The sequence below is a fragment of the Pseudophryne corroboree genome, chromosome 9, assembly GCF_028390025.1.
Source record: "Pseudophryne corroboree isolate aPseCor3 chromosome 9, aPseCor3.hap2, whole genome shotgun sequence".
In the NCBI taxonomy this organism is placed as follows: Eukaryota; Metazoa; Chordata; class Amphibia; order Anura; family Myobatrachidae; genus Pseudophryne; species Pseudophryne corroboree.
Window position 1 is genome coordinate 483,048,669 of NC_086452.1, and position 16,322 is coordinate 483,064,990.

The following is a 16,322-nucleotide window of genomic DNA, read 5'->3' on the forward strand; positions in this document are numbered from 1 at the left end:
TATTTTGATTGAACCATTTGTGCTCAAACATGGTTATCACTAAAACCTGCACTGTTGGTGTGCCTTGAGGACCGTGGTTGGGAAACACTGCTCTAAACTATGTGTGGACAGTAGGTCCAATAAATGAGGTAATTCCCCTGTAATGTCTCAAGTAACCTGCTCAATTGAGTGCGTTGAGATGGGTGAGCTCTGCGACTCCCACTCTCTTAACTGGGTGGTCTTGTCTTTAGCGTGTGGAGGGCTGTCTGGTCCCCACATTGCAGGGTCAGGTATAAAAGCCACTGATTGGGTTGAGAATGGAGGAGCGGTTCAGTCATACTCCCGCAACCCCTTCTTTCAAGTGGACGGCTGTTCACTTTAAGGACCCCTGGTTTACACGTCCACCCGTTCCACAGATTGAAGTGTAATGCCCATTTTGTAGTTATGTCTGGCTATGTACAGGAGAGGGTATACAGCTTACAGTATACTCGCACTGCTGATCTGCTACGTTTGTTGTCACTGCTCCTTGTGCTTGTGTTGAGATGTGTTGATTGTTCTTAGTGATATGTTTTATTGTGTGCACATAGCAAAGAATACGGCCTGTTTGTTAGTGTTGTTTGTTAGTTCTTAACAGCTGATAGTTTCACCAAGGTTTAGTTAGTTGGCCCTACTGTGTCCAGTGTAGCCAGTTGTGTGATAGGCTGTCAGACCACCCAGCAAAGTGACAAGAGTAACAGTGTGAGTATTATTCTGTGTTTGATGGTCACCTTGTGAGCACTGCTTTGGTGGACCTGGCACTGCCGCGTGAGGTCCATTGTACACCTCAGCACATGAGTGCTGTATAGGTGATAATTGGGTGGCTGAGGCTTCGTGCCCAGATGGTGAAGATCAGTCACCGTTGAAGTGTCCTCTTCCCTCCTGTGTGAAGAGTAGATCCACAGTAATTGTGTATTTGTACTTTTGTCCCAGCGTTCGCTTCCGGTATTACTTCCTGGAAGAGGACCAAGGTCTGGAAACCACAACTTCTGGTGGAAGTGGTGAGTACCGCCTAAGGGCCACAACTCTCACATTACCTTCCCCAAACTGTCACTTACTGTCAATCACTCTGCGTTAGAGATGTCACTTCTAGCAGCATTGCAAAAGTAACTTGTCACATGCGCAGTCTGCCGATACTTGAATTAGGCCCATACTCACACCGACAACCATTCAGCAGTCACAGTCACTTAGGTGACATTTCTCCCTGAATCTCTGGAACATGTCTTCACGTTTTCTGCATAGAGTTGCTGCCATACGATTGGCTGATTAGTGATTAGGTATTTGCATTAACGAGCAGGAGTACCTAATAAAATGTCCGCTGTATATAATTCTGTATGTGTCAGTGTGGCTCTTACCCGCACAAAGTAATTTTCATACTCGGCCTCCTTTGCACTGAAGTAACAGAGATCGGAGAGATAATCATCCTGCATCAGAAAACATGTGATTAGATGCAGACAGCTTCATATCTACTAATGCATTTTCCCACGTCCTGTATTTACCAGTCTTATCTACATACCTGCGTATTACCTATTACATATTACAGTCACTTAACCACTGACTTCTGTTCCTACCACTAGGGGCCTAATTCAGACCCGATCGCTGGGGAGCGATATTTGCTGTCCTGCGATCAGGTAGTCGCCGCCTACAGGGGGAGGGTTTTTTGTGTGTGCTGGTGTGCGATCGCATTTGCTGGAGAACTACACAAACTACAGTGTGTGTAGTCTCTGCACAGCCCAGGACTTACTCTGCGATGATCGGGGCCGGAGCTGACGTCAGAAACCTGCACTGTCTCTCCCCCTCTCTCGCTCCCTTACACTGTCTCTCTTTCTTTCTCTGTGACACAGTCTCTCTCTCTCTCCATCACAGTCTCTTTCTTCCTCTCTGCCCTGACGCTGTCTCTCTCTCTCTCCATCACAGTCTCTCTCTTCCTCTCTGCCCTGACGCTGTCTCTCTCTCTCTCCATCACAGTCTCTCTCTTCCTCTCTGCCCTGACACTGTCTCTCTCTTCGCTCCTCATCCCTTTTTCTCTTTTCCCCCTGACACCTTCTCTCTCGCTCCTCTCTCTTTATCTCATTGCCTCTTTTTCCATGAAACATTCTCTCTCCCACTGACCCTCCTCTCCTTCTTTCTTGTTCCTCTGTTTCTCTGTCTCCCTGACAATGTTCCTCTCTCTTTGATGCTGTATCTCTCTCTCTCCCTGACACGATCTCTCTCCCTCTCTGTCTCCCTGATACTGTGTCTCTCTCTTTTCCGGACAGTCTCTCTCTCTCTCCCTGACACTGTCTCATTCTCCCTCAATCTCTTTCTGGAACTCTCTCTCTCTGACACTCTTTCTCTCCTTGACACGGTCGTATCTCCCCCTCTATCGCTCCCTTACACTGTCTCTCTCTCTCTCTTTTTTCTCTGTGACACTGTTTCTCTCATCCCTTTCTCTCTTTCTTCCGGATACCTTCTCTTTCGCTCCTCTCTCTTTCTCTCATTGCCTCTTTTTCTATGAAACTCTCTCTACCCCTGACCCCCCCTCTCCCTCTTTCTTGTTCTTCTGTTTCTCTCTCCATTACACTGTCTCTCTCCCTCTCTCCTTTATGCTGTATCTCTCTCTCTCTCCCTCCCTGACACTGTCTCTCTCTCTCTCTTCCTGACAGTCTCTCTCTCTCTCTCTCTCTCCCTGACACTGTCTCACTCTCCCTCAATCTCTTACTGGCACTCTCTCTCTTTCTGACACTCTCTCTCTCTGACACTCTTTCTCTCCTTGACACTGTCGTTGTCTCTCTCCCCCTTTCACTGTCTCTCTTTCTCTCTCCCTGACACTGTCTCTCTAAATCTCTCCATGACACAGTCTCTCTCTTTTTCTCTCCATGACAATGTCTCTCTCCCCTCTCATCCTTTTTTCTCTTTTCCCCCCGGACACCTTCTCTCTCGCTCCTCTCTCTTTATCTCATTGCCTCTTTTCCCATGAAACATTCTCTCTCCCACTGACCCTCCTCTCCTTCTTTCTTGTTCCTCTGTCTCTCTGTCTCCCTGACACTGTTCCTCTCTCCTTGATGCAGTATCTCTCTCTCTCTCTACTTGACACTGTATCTCTCTCGCTCCCTGACACGGTCTCTCTTTCTCCCTGATACTGTCTCTCTCTTCCCTCCTCATCCCTTTTTCTCTCTTTCTTCCTGATACCTTCTCTGTTGCTCCTCTTTCTCTCATTGCTTCTTCTTCCATGAAAATCTCTTTCTGCTGCGGGGTACACTGGGCTCCACAAGGATTAACATCGGGGTGTAGAGTAGGATCTTGATCCGAGGCACCTACAGGCTCAAAGCTTTGACTGTTCCCAGGAAGCACAGCGCCGCCTCCTCTATAACCCCGCCTCCATGCACAGGAGCTCAGTGTGTAAGTCGGTGCCATGCAGTAAGCAGGCATACAACAGGGGGGCTGCTCCTGCAGCCCTAAAGAAAAAGCTATTTCAGAAGGAAAGAAGACTTCAAGGGCTGAAGCAGTGTTAGATGTCAGACATCTCCTGCTGCAGCTCCATTACTTCCCCAGCGGCGCTGTACACTCCCGCACCCTGGTTGCCGGGTAATTACAGCGGAGGCTCCGGTGTTCTTCTATGTCTGTCACGCACTTGCCACTGTCTCTTGGATCACGTGGCCGCATACAGGGGGAGGCAAGGGGTCTCTTTGTTTCGCTGTAATCGCGATCCGGCGTGGCCGGTGGGAGGCGGGCCGCGTGCGCTGGCGTGGACACTGTAAGGGGCAGCCGCTCCACTAGTCATCAGGACACAGGGCACAGGTTGGTTTTCTCTCTAAAACCATTTATTTACAGCCCGCAGAGCCCAGTGGGGAAGCCAGCAGGGGGATAAGGCATAACCTGTAGCCCCTCCCCCAGCCCCAGGGCGCCGTTTGGGTAAATGTTCCTGCCCTGGAGCTGCATATCGCTCCCTCACTCCCTGTCAGCCGCCATCACACAGAGCTGCGCTGTTCCTGGGACTGCTGGGGCAAATCCTCCTCTGTAAAGCCGCCTGATCGCCAGCGCTGTGACTTTTACAGGACATAAGTATTCTACCTGTCAAGGGACAGTGTTATTTAAGACAGAGTGCATACAGTCAGGGTTGTGGGGTACAAACACCCTGTGATATACATCCAGTTTAACTGTGTTTTTTTATATCTACTGTTTACATATAACTATACTGAGTATCACTTTGTATTGCTAGTCCAGTGCAGTTTTATTGTGTTATATAACTTCTGCATTGTATATTGTGACTTTCTGTGTGTGTGCATGTAGCTGCTGCGTGGCTTCCATTTCGTGTATTTCACTCAGCCTGGTTCCCCTATATTCTGTAACCTGAGGGGCTAAGTACGTCAGGTTTATTAGACTATATAGGTGTTTTACAGGATATACTTACTGTGTATTTTTCTCTGTGATTTCTGGTCACCGTATATCTCTTGAATTCCCGGTTTGTGCTGATACACTACACCGGGAGTTCTTGCTAGATATAGTGCTGCTAATATTGTACTGTGTTGCCTGATATTGAGCTTATCATTATGTCAGCTGCAAGGGGCAATGGAACTGGGGCTTCTCCCACATTGCGTGCAGATACTTTTCAGGAAAACATGGCAGCAGGTTCAGGGGGTTCCTTACTCCCCCAATGGAGTTGTGGCTGCGGGGGTCCACAATGACCCGCCCTGGTCTACCTTCTCCACGTTATTAAATACGCTGGTAACTATACTTACGCCCCCTGTGGGACCTTCTATGCCAGTGCAGCAGTTTATGGTCACTACAGTTAATCCGCCATGGGCAGATCAGATCTCATCACAGTTACAGCACTTGAACCAATCACTGTCTAAAAAGAAGTCTCACTCTCGCCCTCCTAAGACTAAGACGTCTTCCAAACGGGCCGCTACTTCCTCACAATCTACCACTATTCCTGACACCACCTCTGATGAGGATGGCGCATATACTGACCCCACGGACACAGACTCAGATGTTTTAGATGGGGAAGGACGGTCATAGGTGGATGTCCCTGATTTGATTGAGGCTATCAGGCTGATTCTTCAAGTTTCTGATGAACCCGAGCCTGCGGTTGTTTCAAAACATCCAGACAGATTTAAACTTGAGAAAGTGGTTAAACAAGTTTTATCTCATTCTCAACACCTGGCCGACATACGTCAGGAATCCTGGGAAAATCCAGGAACAAAGTTCACACCGCATAAGAGACTGTTGGCTCGCTATCCTCTCTCTGCGGAGCTATGTAAAAATTGGGCAAACTCCTCCACCTGTGGATTCTCTGGTGGCAAGGCTAGTGGTTTCCTCAGCTCTGCCAGGGACTGCCGTCACCTCTCTAAAGGAACCGATGGATAGACGTGTGGAGGGTTGTTTAAAGGTGATTTACACCCTAACAGGGGCTGTGCATAGGCCAACCATTGCAGCAACATGTGCTGCTGAAGCTGTTGAAGCATGGGCTCAGGAGCTGGAGGCGGAGCTACCTTCTAATGCTTCTGATCATTCTAGACAATGTCTCTCATGTATCGCTACGACTTCTCATTACCTTAAGGAGGCGGCTTCTGATGCCGGGGTTCTGGCGGCCAAGGCTGCTACTACGTCCATCTTGGCTCAGTGTATCCTTTGGTTGAGATCCTAGTCTGTGAACATAGGCCCTCATTCCGAGTTGATCGCTCGCAAGGCGATTTTAGCAGAGTTACACACGCTAAGCCGCCGCCTACTGGGAGTGAATCTTAGCTTCTTAAAATTGCGAACGAAGTATTCGCAATATTGCGATTACACACCTCGTAGCAGTTTCTGAGTAGCTTCAGACTTACTCGGCATCTGCGATCAGTTCAGTGCTTGTCGTTCCTGGTTTGACGTCACAAACACTCCCAGCGTTCGCCCAGACACTCCTCCGTTTCTCCGGCCACTCCTGCGTTTTTTCCGGAAACGGTAGCGTTTTTTCCCACACGCCCATAAAACGGCCTATTTCCGCCCAGTAACACCCATTTCCTGTCAATCACATTACGGTTGCCAGACCGATGAAAAAGCCGTGAGTAAAATTACTAAGAGCATAGCAAATTTACTTGGCGCAGTCGCAGTGCGGACATTGCGCATGCGCATTAAGCGGAAAATCGCTGCGATGCGAAGATTTTTACCGAGCGAACAACTCGGAATGAGGGCCATAGATTCTAAGAAAACCCTGGAGGTGCTCCCTTTTAAGGGAGACATTCTTATCGGAGAAGACCTCAATAAGATTGTGGCTGACTTGGCATCTGCTAAAACAGCTTGCCTACCAAGTACGGCACCTTCTGCGCCAAAGGTTAAAAGTATTTTCCCTCGGCTCTTTCGTCCTCCAGGAAAAGCAAATGGTCAGGCATACCCGAAACAAGCTTGTGCTTCCAAACCTGCCAAGCCCAGATCTTAGAGGGCCTGGGTTGCCCGTCAGCCTGCTTCCAAAACAGACAAGCCAGGGTGGGGGGCCGACTTCTAGGGTTTGCCCAGGAATGGTTGAAGACCACTTCAGATGCCGGGGTGTGGGAAGTCGTCACTCGAGGTTACGCCGTATCCTTCAAGAATCGTCCCCCTCATCGATTTTGCCTGACAGACGTCCCTTCGGATCTTGTGAAGGCAACAATGCTTCATTCGGTGGTACAGTCCCTCCTGGACACAGGAGTGGTAGTACAGGTGCCTCTAGCTCAGAGAGGCAAGGGGTATTATTCACAGCTGTTTCTAGTCCCGAAACTGAACAGGTCCTCGCGGCCTATTCTCAATCTCAAGTCCTTGAACAAGTATGTGAGGGTTTCCAAGTTTCGTATGGAAACTCTACGCTCTATTGTTCTGGCCTTGGAGCCAGGGGACTATATGGTCTCCCTGGACATACAGGATGCCTACCTGCAGAATCCTATTACAACGTCATATCAGCAGTATCTGAGGTTTGCAGTGGGCAACCTTCATTACCAATTTCGGGCGTTACCTTTTGGTTTGACAATGGCTCCGCAAGTTTTCACCAAGGTTATGGCGGTAATGATGGCTGTACTCCGCCGTCAAGGGGTCAGGATCCTACCGTACCTGGATGATTTGCTGATCTTGGCGAATTCCCCAGAAATTCTCCTGTGACATCTGGATCTGACTATCCAGTTTTTGCAAGCCCACTGGTGGCTAGTCAACTGGAAGAAATCTTCCCTGGTCCCTGCTCGGAGCATGCTACACCTGGGAGCATTGCTGGACACTCACACCCAGGGATTGTTCTTGTCTCAGGAGAAAATCCTGAAACTTCAGGAGGGGATTCGATGCTTCCTATCTCATCCGCGTGTGTCGATTCATTCGGTGATGCAAGTGCTACAGTAGGTCTCATGGTATCGGCTTTCGACATGATGGAGTACGCTCAATTCCATTTTCGCCCTCTACAGAAGCTAATTCTGGCCAAATGGGACGGCCTGTCTCACCAGATCAGATCTCAAATGGTCCTCTTGTCTCCGGAGGTCCGACTGTCACTGAGCTGGTGGCTTTAGGACCAACGTTTGAGCAGGGGTCGTCCTTTCTGGATCTCCAACTGGGTCCTTCTGACGACGGATGCCAGTCTGAGAGGTTGGGGTGTGGTGTTGGAGCAACACTCCCTTCAGGGTCGGTGGACCAAGGAGGAGTCTCTCCTCTCGATAAACATTCTGGAATTGCGGGCGGTGTTCAATGCACTGAACTTGGCCCAGCATTTGATACAGAACAGACTTGTTCAAGTACAATCGGACAACGCCACCACGGTGGCTTACATAAATCAAGGCGGCACTCGAAGCCGCATGGCAATGAGGAAAGTATTACGAATTCTTCAGTGGGCAGAACACCATCTGCCAGCCATATCGGCAGTATTCATTCCAGGGGTCCTAAACTGAGAAGCTGACTTTCTCAGTCGTCAGCACGTACACGCCGGAGAATGGAGCCTACATCCAGAGGTGTTTCAACTTCTCGTGGACAAGTGGGGCCTTCCAGATGTAGACCTGATGGCGCCTCAACACAATCACAAGGTTCCGGTCTTCGGAGCTAGGACAAGGGATCCTCAAGCAGCGTTCGTGGACGCACGTGAAATTCCATGGGACTTTCGGCTGCCGTACGTGTTCCCTTCCGGTATCACTCCTGCCCAGGGTAATACGGAAGTTCAAGCAGGAAGGAGGAATCCTACTTCTGATCGCTCCGGCGTTGCCCAGACGGCACTGGTTCTCCGATCTACAGGGCCTCTCGCTAGTTCGTCCCCTTCTACTTCCACAACAACCAGACCTCCTCATTCAGGGTCCTTGTGTTTACCAGGACTTGGCCCATCTGGCTTTGACGGCATGGCTCTTGAAGCTTCCGTCTTGAGGGCCAAGGGTTTTTCTGAGGCGGTCATTCAAACTATGTTGAAGGCCCGTAAGCCGGCTTCTGCTCGGATTTACTATAGGGTCTGGAATTCTTACTTTACTTGGTGTGCGTCTCATAATCATGACGTTTTCAAGTTTAGTACTGCTAAACTTTTGGCCCTCCTACAGCAGGGCCTGGACTTAGGCCTTCGTCTGGCCTCCCTCAAGGTTCATATTTCTGGCTTGTCGGTTTGGTTTCAGAGAAAGATTGCTACCCTACCTGATTTTCATACTTTCACTCAGGGTGTGTTGCGGATTCAGCCTCCTTATGTACCGCCTGTGGCCCCTTGGGATTTGTCGGTAGTTCTGGAGTCCTTGCAAGAGTATCAGTTTGAACCTCTTGCCTCTGCAGACCTTAAGTGGCTTTCCCTTAAGGTTTTGTTTTTGCTGGCCATTGCCTCGGCTAGAAGGGTCTCGGACTTGGGTGCCTTATCCTGTAAGTCCCCCTACCTGATTTTTCACTGTGACTGGGCAGTTCTTAGAACGCATCCGGGTTATTTACCCAAGGTGGTGTCTTCCTTCCACCTTAACCTGGAGATTGTGGTTCCGGCCTTTAATTCTCCTGAGTTGTCCTCCAAAGAACGTTCTTTGGATGTGGTACGGGCTCTCCGTATCTATGTGAAGAGAACTGCCTCCGTTAGGAAGCCTGATTCTCTCTTTGTACTGTTCGGATTTCACAAATGTGGCTGGCCTGCTAACAAGCAGACCTTGGCTAGATGGATTAGAATGGCGATTGCACATGCTTATGTACAGGCTGGTCTTCCAGTTCCTGCTACCATCAAAGCCCATTCTACTCGATCGGTTGGACCTTCTAGGGCGGCCCGCCGTGGTGCAACCCTTGAACAGTTGTGCAATGCGCTACGTGGTCCTCAGTGAACACGTTCATAAGGTTCTATGCCTTCGATACTTCCGCCTCCCAGGATGCTTCCTTTGGACGCCGGGTTCTTGTGCCTGCTACAGTGCATCCCCTCACCAGGATTGGCATTTCCCTGTGTGGCCGCCCCCTTGCCCCACCCACATAACTCACCATACACCGGGGTCGGGCAGGTGGGACACATCAGCTGCTGTCTCCCGGCAGCGTGTGACAGCGCAGCATGACCTCTCACTGCACATCACGCTGCGCTGGGGAGCCGGGAGGAGGAAGCCGGGCAGCGTCTGAGCATCCTGAGGACACTCAACGCTGATCCCTCAATCCCCGGGATTGAGCTTCCAATCCTGGGTTTGAATCCCGCCCATTTTTGGTCCTAAATCCCGGGATCCCACCGATCCCAATCCCGGGATTGGCCTCCCTAGTAGAAACCTAAACTCCAATAGGGTGATGCCTTGTGAAGAAATTATCTTTGGATAGGATGGCATACTCATTTTTGCCCCATCCCCTATCCAGTTTGGTAATTTTGCCGCTATGCTTGGTTCCAAAGAAAGTGCCAGGAAAATTCAGGCTTATCCAGCACCAAGCCTTCCTCTGAGGTGCTACGGTGAACAACGTCCTGGACGAACAGCAATGCTTGATGCAGAATCGGTGGTTTGATCAGGCAATCAGAATAGTCAGGAAGAAAGGGTTTGATGGAGAAGCTAGATGTTGAGTCAGCATTTAGGGGCAGATTTATTATGCCTGGTGAAGTGATAAGGTGGAAAGTGATAACGAACGAGCCAATCAGCTCCTAACTTCCATGTTACAGGCTGGTTTTGAAAAATGACAGTAAGGAGCCGACTGGCTGGTGTGTTATCACCTTCCACTTTATCACTTCTCCAGGCTTAGTAAATCCGTCCATCAGTCTGCTTCCTCTTCACCCAGATAGTTTCCAGCTCATGGGGTTCTGCTTTGACAGGTATGTGTTCATAGGCAATTGCTTGCCAATGGCCTGCGTGATCTTGTGTGCATTATTTGAAGCCTTCATCTCTTTCTTGCAGTGGTGCCTGGAGGTGCGCATGAGTTGCAAGGCAGTTGCGCATTATTTGGATGGCTTTTTGTTGGCAGGACCAGCCCAGTCAGAGCAGTGCGCCCGGTTGCTGTGGGAGCTGGAGGACATGCTAGGTGAATTTGTTGTTCCCACAGCAAGGGAAAAAATGGAGAACCCTCAGTAATCTCTTACCTGGGCATAGAGATGGACATGAGTGCAGATTGAACGGTGAGGATTGTTAAGTTTCACTTGCAGAGTTATTTCCATGGGATGGATTTTTAAAAGATGTTTAGAGAGGGCCACGCCAGGCATAAAGGAGGAAACCTCATTTTATCCAGGTAGGAAACCTGAGGGTGTGAGAACAATATCTGCATCACTTTAATGAGATGGTCTTCGGGTTGCGGTGTGTGATTGTGGCGCAGCACTACTCAGCCGAGCAATACCTTGCAAATTATTATGGATGCTGGGGAGGTGGCTGGTTTCAGGGCCTATTTGCATGGCAACTACACAGTCTGGAAGGACAGAGGTTGGACAAAAAACGGTGGTGCCATTCGTGCAGGTTGCAGGCCCAACTTGCCCATCTTTGGCAGAAAGTCGAGCTGATCTAAGTGACCTAGTGGAAAAATCCATGGCTCCGAAGACATGGACAGCCTATATGGCGGCATGGAAGACATGGACAGCCTATATGGCGGCATGGAAGACATGGACAGCCTATATGGAGGCATGGAAGACATGGACAGCCTATATGGAGGCATGGAAGATATGGACAGCCTATATGGAGGCATGGAAGACATGGACAGCCTATATGGAGGCATGGAAGACATGGACAGCCTATATGGCGGCATGGAAGACATGGACAGCCTACATGGCGGCATGGAAGACATGGACAGCCTACACGGCGGCATGGAAGCCATAGACAGCCTACATGGCGTCATGGAAGACATGGACAGCCTACATGGCGGCATGGAAGACATGGACAGCCTACATGGCGGCATGGAAGACATGGACAGCCTACATGGCGGCATGGAAGACATGGACAGCCTATATGGTGGCAGTTTCAGGCAGTGGAGTCAGAGGGGATTAGGGATACATTGCAGCAGCTCGCTTTTTCTGAGAAAATTGAGAGGGCCTTAGTTCATAGCATCCTGGCAGATATTCCATCTCATTCTTTTATAAATTGCCCGTAGCTGACTCGGTCGCCCTTGGCAATTAATATGTATTCTAACAACACCCCACCACCTCTTCGCAGGCACCAGAGGTTTCAAGCAGTAGTGGATCATGGTCCACTCCTACATCTGTTGGGCAGAAGCACGTGCAGCTACCATACCATATGGCCAACATCTGGCCTTGCCAGTGGAAGTGTTGTTGTGTTCCTGGTTTGGTAACAGGGGTATGCTGTGGGCACAGGCAAATGGAGCGTAGCTATGCACAGAAAGATTAACAGTGCAGGCTCCAGATATTTAGGTAACACAAATTCCCTTGACCTGACAGATAAATGTGAGAGGATATGGAATGGTTGAGAGGGAGTTGGGGACATGTTCACATTATATGGTCTAACATACTCAACAGGTTGTCATGACAGGGGGCTAGAGATGGTTCTGGAGTGGAAAGAGCAAGGAAAAAACTTAATGTAGATATGGGGAAACTGGTCTCCGCCAGTGGGGTCAGTCGGCACACTGACATCTCAGCTAGGTGTAACGTGTTGTTAAGGAGTGATGGAGTAAACCTGCCAGACGTGGGACTTGCTTTGTCTATCAATGCTTTTCAGGAGTCCTTAGAACTAGTTATGAGGTAGAAGTGGCAGGGTGGGGCGTCGGACCCCAGTAGGCTGGGTATCTCATGTGGTGGAAGGAAAGTAGTGAGCAAGGTTTGGTATGTAGGGGGATTTCAAAGAGTCGTGCACATTCACTAGGAAATGGGCCACATGCCTTGTTCCAGCTTAAGCGGTTGGGCCATACGGGCAGTGTGCCATATTACGATGGTGTGCGCATAGTGATCTGGACGCTGAGTTGGAAAGGGGGGAAGTGGTTGTTGCATGCCTACAAGGTTGGGCCAAATATGTCCCCCTGCCCTCACATCCACAGGTTGGTAAGGGGGTATGGCTTGCTGTGGCCTATAAGGTTGGATCGAACATGCTCCTCCCCTGCCTATTTGATGGGTTAGCATTTCCGTCAGAGTCTTGCCCACCAGGTCTCTCCTTGCCCACCAGTTCTCTGCTTGCCCTGCAACCTCTTGTTGGGAGTCTTGCTGTATTTGGCTTATGTGACTGAATAAAGCTGTGACCATTTTTGCCCAAGTAAGTGTGGACTGAATTATTGCATAGCGCAAGGTTAAAAGAGGGGCACCTGATAGTCGGCATCTCCCCCTTACGCACAGACAATCCTGGTAACCTCACAATCAGGAAATGTATTGGAATTATAATTCCTAATGAATATGGTTCTGTGTGTTTCAGGGTTACTGTTAATGCTATCAGAGCCCAATATAGTTTTCAGGATTCTCCATATAATGATATAGGCATATAATAACCTTGCTCTGCTCCAGTCTCCTTCTTAGATCCTCTTCCTCCTCCCTCAGACTCTCCAGTTTGGCTGGCATTCCTGCACTCGCCCCACCCTGCCCGGCTGAGATATTCTTCTGGGCTTGGGTCATTCTGTAGGGAAGAAGCACAAAGGCTACATCTGTATATCATGCCAGGTTCCGTATACGCTGTACATGCTACATAGCACAGCATTGTTTACAGCCCCATAACAGGGACCACAGTGCCCTGTGCTGCACCCACCCCCTGAACGACGCTCAACCCATAATAACTATATACTGAGCTATCTGTGTATCATGCCATGTTCCGTATACTGTACATGCTGAACTGGAGGCACTGTGCGGCATATTTTCCTGCTCTTCACTTTCCCATCCTCCTGACCCCAGGGCAACATCACTACGTGATGTTGCCCTGGGGTCACTAGGGGTCACTAGTTTTTTCACTGTAAATTGTAAAGCGCAACGAAAGTTGCTGAGTAATATGAACTGGAGGCACTGCAGTGTAGAGCAATGTGAAATGGGGACACTACATGTGGAGCAATGTGAACTGGGGACACTACAGTGTGGAGTAATGTGAACTGGGGGCACTACAGTGTGGAGTAATATGAACTGGAGGCACTACAGTGTGGAGTAATATGAACTGGGGACACTGCAGTGTAGAGCAATGTGAAATGGGGACACTACAGTGTAGAGTAATATGAACTGGGGGCACTACAGTGTGGAGCAATGTGAACTGGGGACACTACAGTGTGGAGCAATGTGAACTGGGGGCACTACAGTGTGAAGTATTGTGAACTGGGGGCACTACATGTGGAGTAATGTGAACTGGGGGCACTACAGTGTGGAGCAATGTGAACTGGGGACACTACAGTGTGGAGTAATGTGAACTGGGGGCACTACAGTGTGAAGTAATGTGAACTGGGGACACTACAGTGTGGAGCAATGTGAACTGGGGACACTACAGTGTGGAGCAATGTGAACTGGGGGCACTACAGTGTGAAGTATTGTGAACTGGGAGCACTACAGTGTGGAGCAATGTGAACTGGGGGCACTACAGTGTGAAGTAATGTGAAATGGGGACACTACAGTGTGGAGTAATGTGAACTGGGGACACTTCAGTGTGGAGTAATGTCACCTTGGGGCACTATAGTGTGGAGTAATGTGAACTGGGGGCACTACAGTGTGGAGTTTTGTGAACTGAGGCACTACAGTGTAGAGTAATGTGAACTGGGGACACTACAAGGTTGAGTAATGTGAACTGGGGCCACTACAGTGTGGAGTAATGTGACCTAGAGGCACTACAGTGTGGAGTAATGTGAACTGGGAGCACTACAGTGTGGAGTAATGTGAACTGGGGGCACTACAGTGTGGAGTAATGTGAACTGGGGGCACTACAGTGTGGAGTAATGTGAACTGGGGGCACTACAGTGTGGAGTAATGTGAACTGGGGGCACTACATGTGGAGTAATGTGAACTGGGGCCACTACAGTGTTGAAAAATGTGAACTGGGGACACTACAGTGTGGATTAATGTGAACTGGGGCACTACAGTGTGTAGCAATGTGAACTGCGTGCACTACATGTGGAATAATGCCACCTAGGGGCCCTACAGTGTGCAATAATGTGAAATGGGGGCACTACAGTGTGGAGTAATGTGAACTGGGGACACTACAGTGTGGAGTAATGTGAATTGTGGGCACTACAGTGTGTAGCAATGTGAACTGCGGGCACTGCGCTGCATTATGTTAACTGGGGGCACTACAGTGTAGAATAATGTGAACTAGGGACACTACAGTGTGGAGTAATGTGAATTGGGGTACTACAGTGTGGAGTAATGTTAACAGGGGACACTACAGTGTGGAGTAATGTGACCTAGAGGCACTACAGTGTGGAGTAATGTGAACTGGGGTACTACATGTGGAGTAATGTGAACTGGAGGCACTACAGTATGAAGTAATGTGAACTGGGGGCACTACAGTGTGGAGTAATGTAAACTGGGGGCACTACATGTGGAGTAATGTGAACTGGGAGCACTACATGTGGAGTAATGTGAACTGGGGCCACTACAGTGTGGAGTAATGTGACCTAGAGGCACTACAGTGTGGAGTAATGTGAACTTGGAACACTACAGTGTAGAGTAATGTGAACTTGGAACACTACAGTGTGGAGTAATGTGACCTAGAGGCACTACAGTGTGGAGTAATGTGAACTTGGGCCACTACAGTGTGTAGTAATGTGAACTAGGGCCACTACAGTGTGGAGTAATGTGAACTGGGGGCACTACAGTGTGGAGTAATGTGAACTGGGGGCACTACAGTGTGGAGTAATGTGAACTGGGGGCACTACAGTGTGGAGTTATGTGAACTGGGGGCACTACAGTGTGGAGTAATGTGAACTGGGGAAATACAGTGTGGAGTACTGTGAACTGGGAGCACTACAGTGTGGAGTAATGTGAACTGGGTGGAGTAATGTGAACTGGGAGCACTACAGTGTGGAGTAATGTGAACTGGGGGCACTACAGTGTGGTGTAATGTGAACTGGGGGCACTACATGTTTAGTAATGTGACCTAGATGCAATACAGTGTGGAGTAATGTGAACTGGGGTCACTACAGTGTGGAGTAATGTGAACTGGGGTCACTACAGTGTGGTGTAATGATAACTGGGGGCACTACATGTTTAGTAATGTGACCTAGATGCACTACAGTGTGGAGTAATGTGAACTGGGGGCACTACAGTGTGTAGTAATGTGACCTAGAGGCACTACAGAGTGGAGTAATGTGACCTAGAGGCACTACAGTGTGGAGTAATGTGAACTGCGGGCACTACAGTGTGAATGTGAACTGGGGCCACTACAAGGTGGAGTAATGTGAACTGTGGCCAACACAAGGTGGAGTAATATGAACTCTGGGCACTACAGTGTGTAGCAATGTGAACTGAGGGCACTGAGCTGCATTATGTGAACTTGGGGCACTACATGTTTAGTAATGTGACCTAAATGCACTACAGTGTGGAGTAATGTGAACTGGGGGCACTACATGTGGAGTAATGTGAACTGGCGGCACTACAGTGTGAAGTAATGTCACCTTGGGGCACTACAGTGTGAAGTAATGTGAAATGGGGACACTACAGTGCGGAGCAATGTTAACTGGGGGCACTACAGTGTGGATTAATGTGAACTGGGGGCACTACAGTGTGGAGTTATGTCACCTTGGGGCACTACAGCGTGGAGTAATGTGAACTGGGGGCACTACAGTGTGGAGTTTTGTGAACTGGAGGCACTACAGTGTGGAGTAATGTGACCTAGAGGCACTACAGTGTGGAGTAATGTGACCTAGAGGCACTACAGTGTGAAGTAATATAAACTGGGGACACTACAAGGTTGAGTAATGTGAACTGGGGCCACTACAGTGTGGAGTAATGTAACCTAGAGGCACTACAGTGTGGAGTAATGTAACCTAGAGGCACTACAGTGTGGAGTAATGTGAACTGGGGGCACTACAGTGTGGAG

At 49.3% G+C, this 16,322-nt stretch overlaps 1 protein-coding gene across 4 annotated transcripts in view; it reads right to left on the bottom strand.

The window, feature by feature from the left end:
* SH3BP1 (SH3 domain binding protein 1) overlaps nt 1-16,322 on the bottom strand; it is a 799,734-nt gene that overhangs the window by 331,673 nt on the left and 451,739 nt on the right. For all 4 annotated transcript variants that reach the window (XM_063941456.1, XM_063941455.1, XM_063941457.1 and 1 more), the window contains 2 exons: nt 12,806-12,929; nt 1,371-1,439 (listed from right to left, as the gene is read on the bottom strand). In XM_063941456.1, the coding sequence (XP_063797526.1) occupies nt 1,371-1,439; nt 12,806-12,929 (193 nt within the window). The remainder of the gene's footprint in view (nt 1-1,370; nt 1,440-12,805; nt 12,930-16,322) is intronic.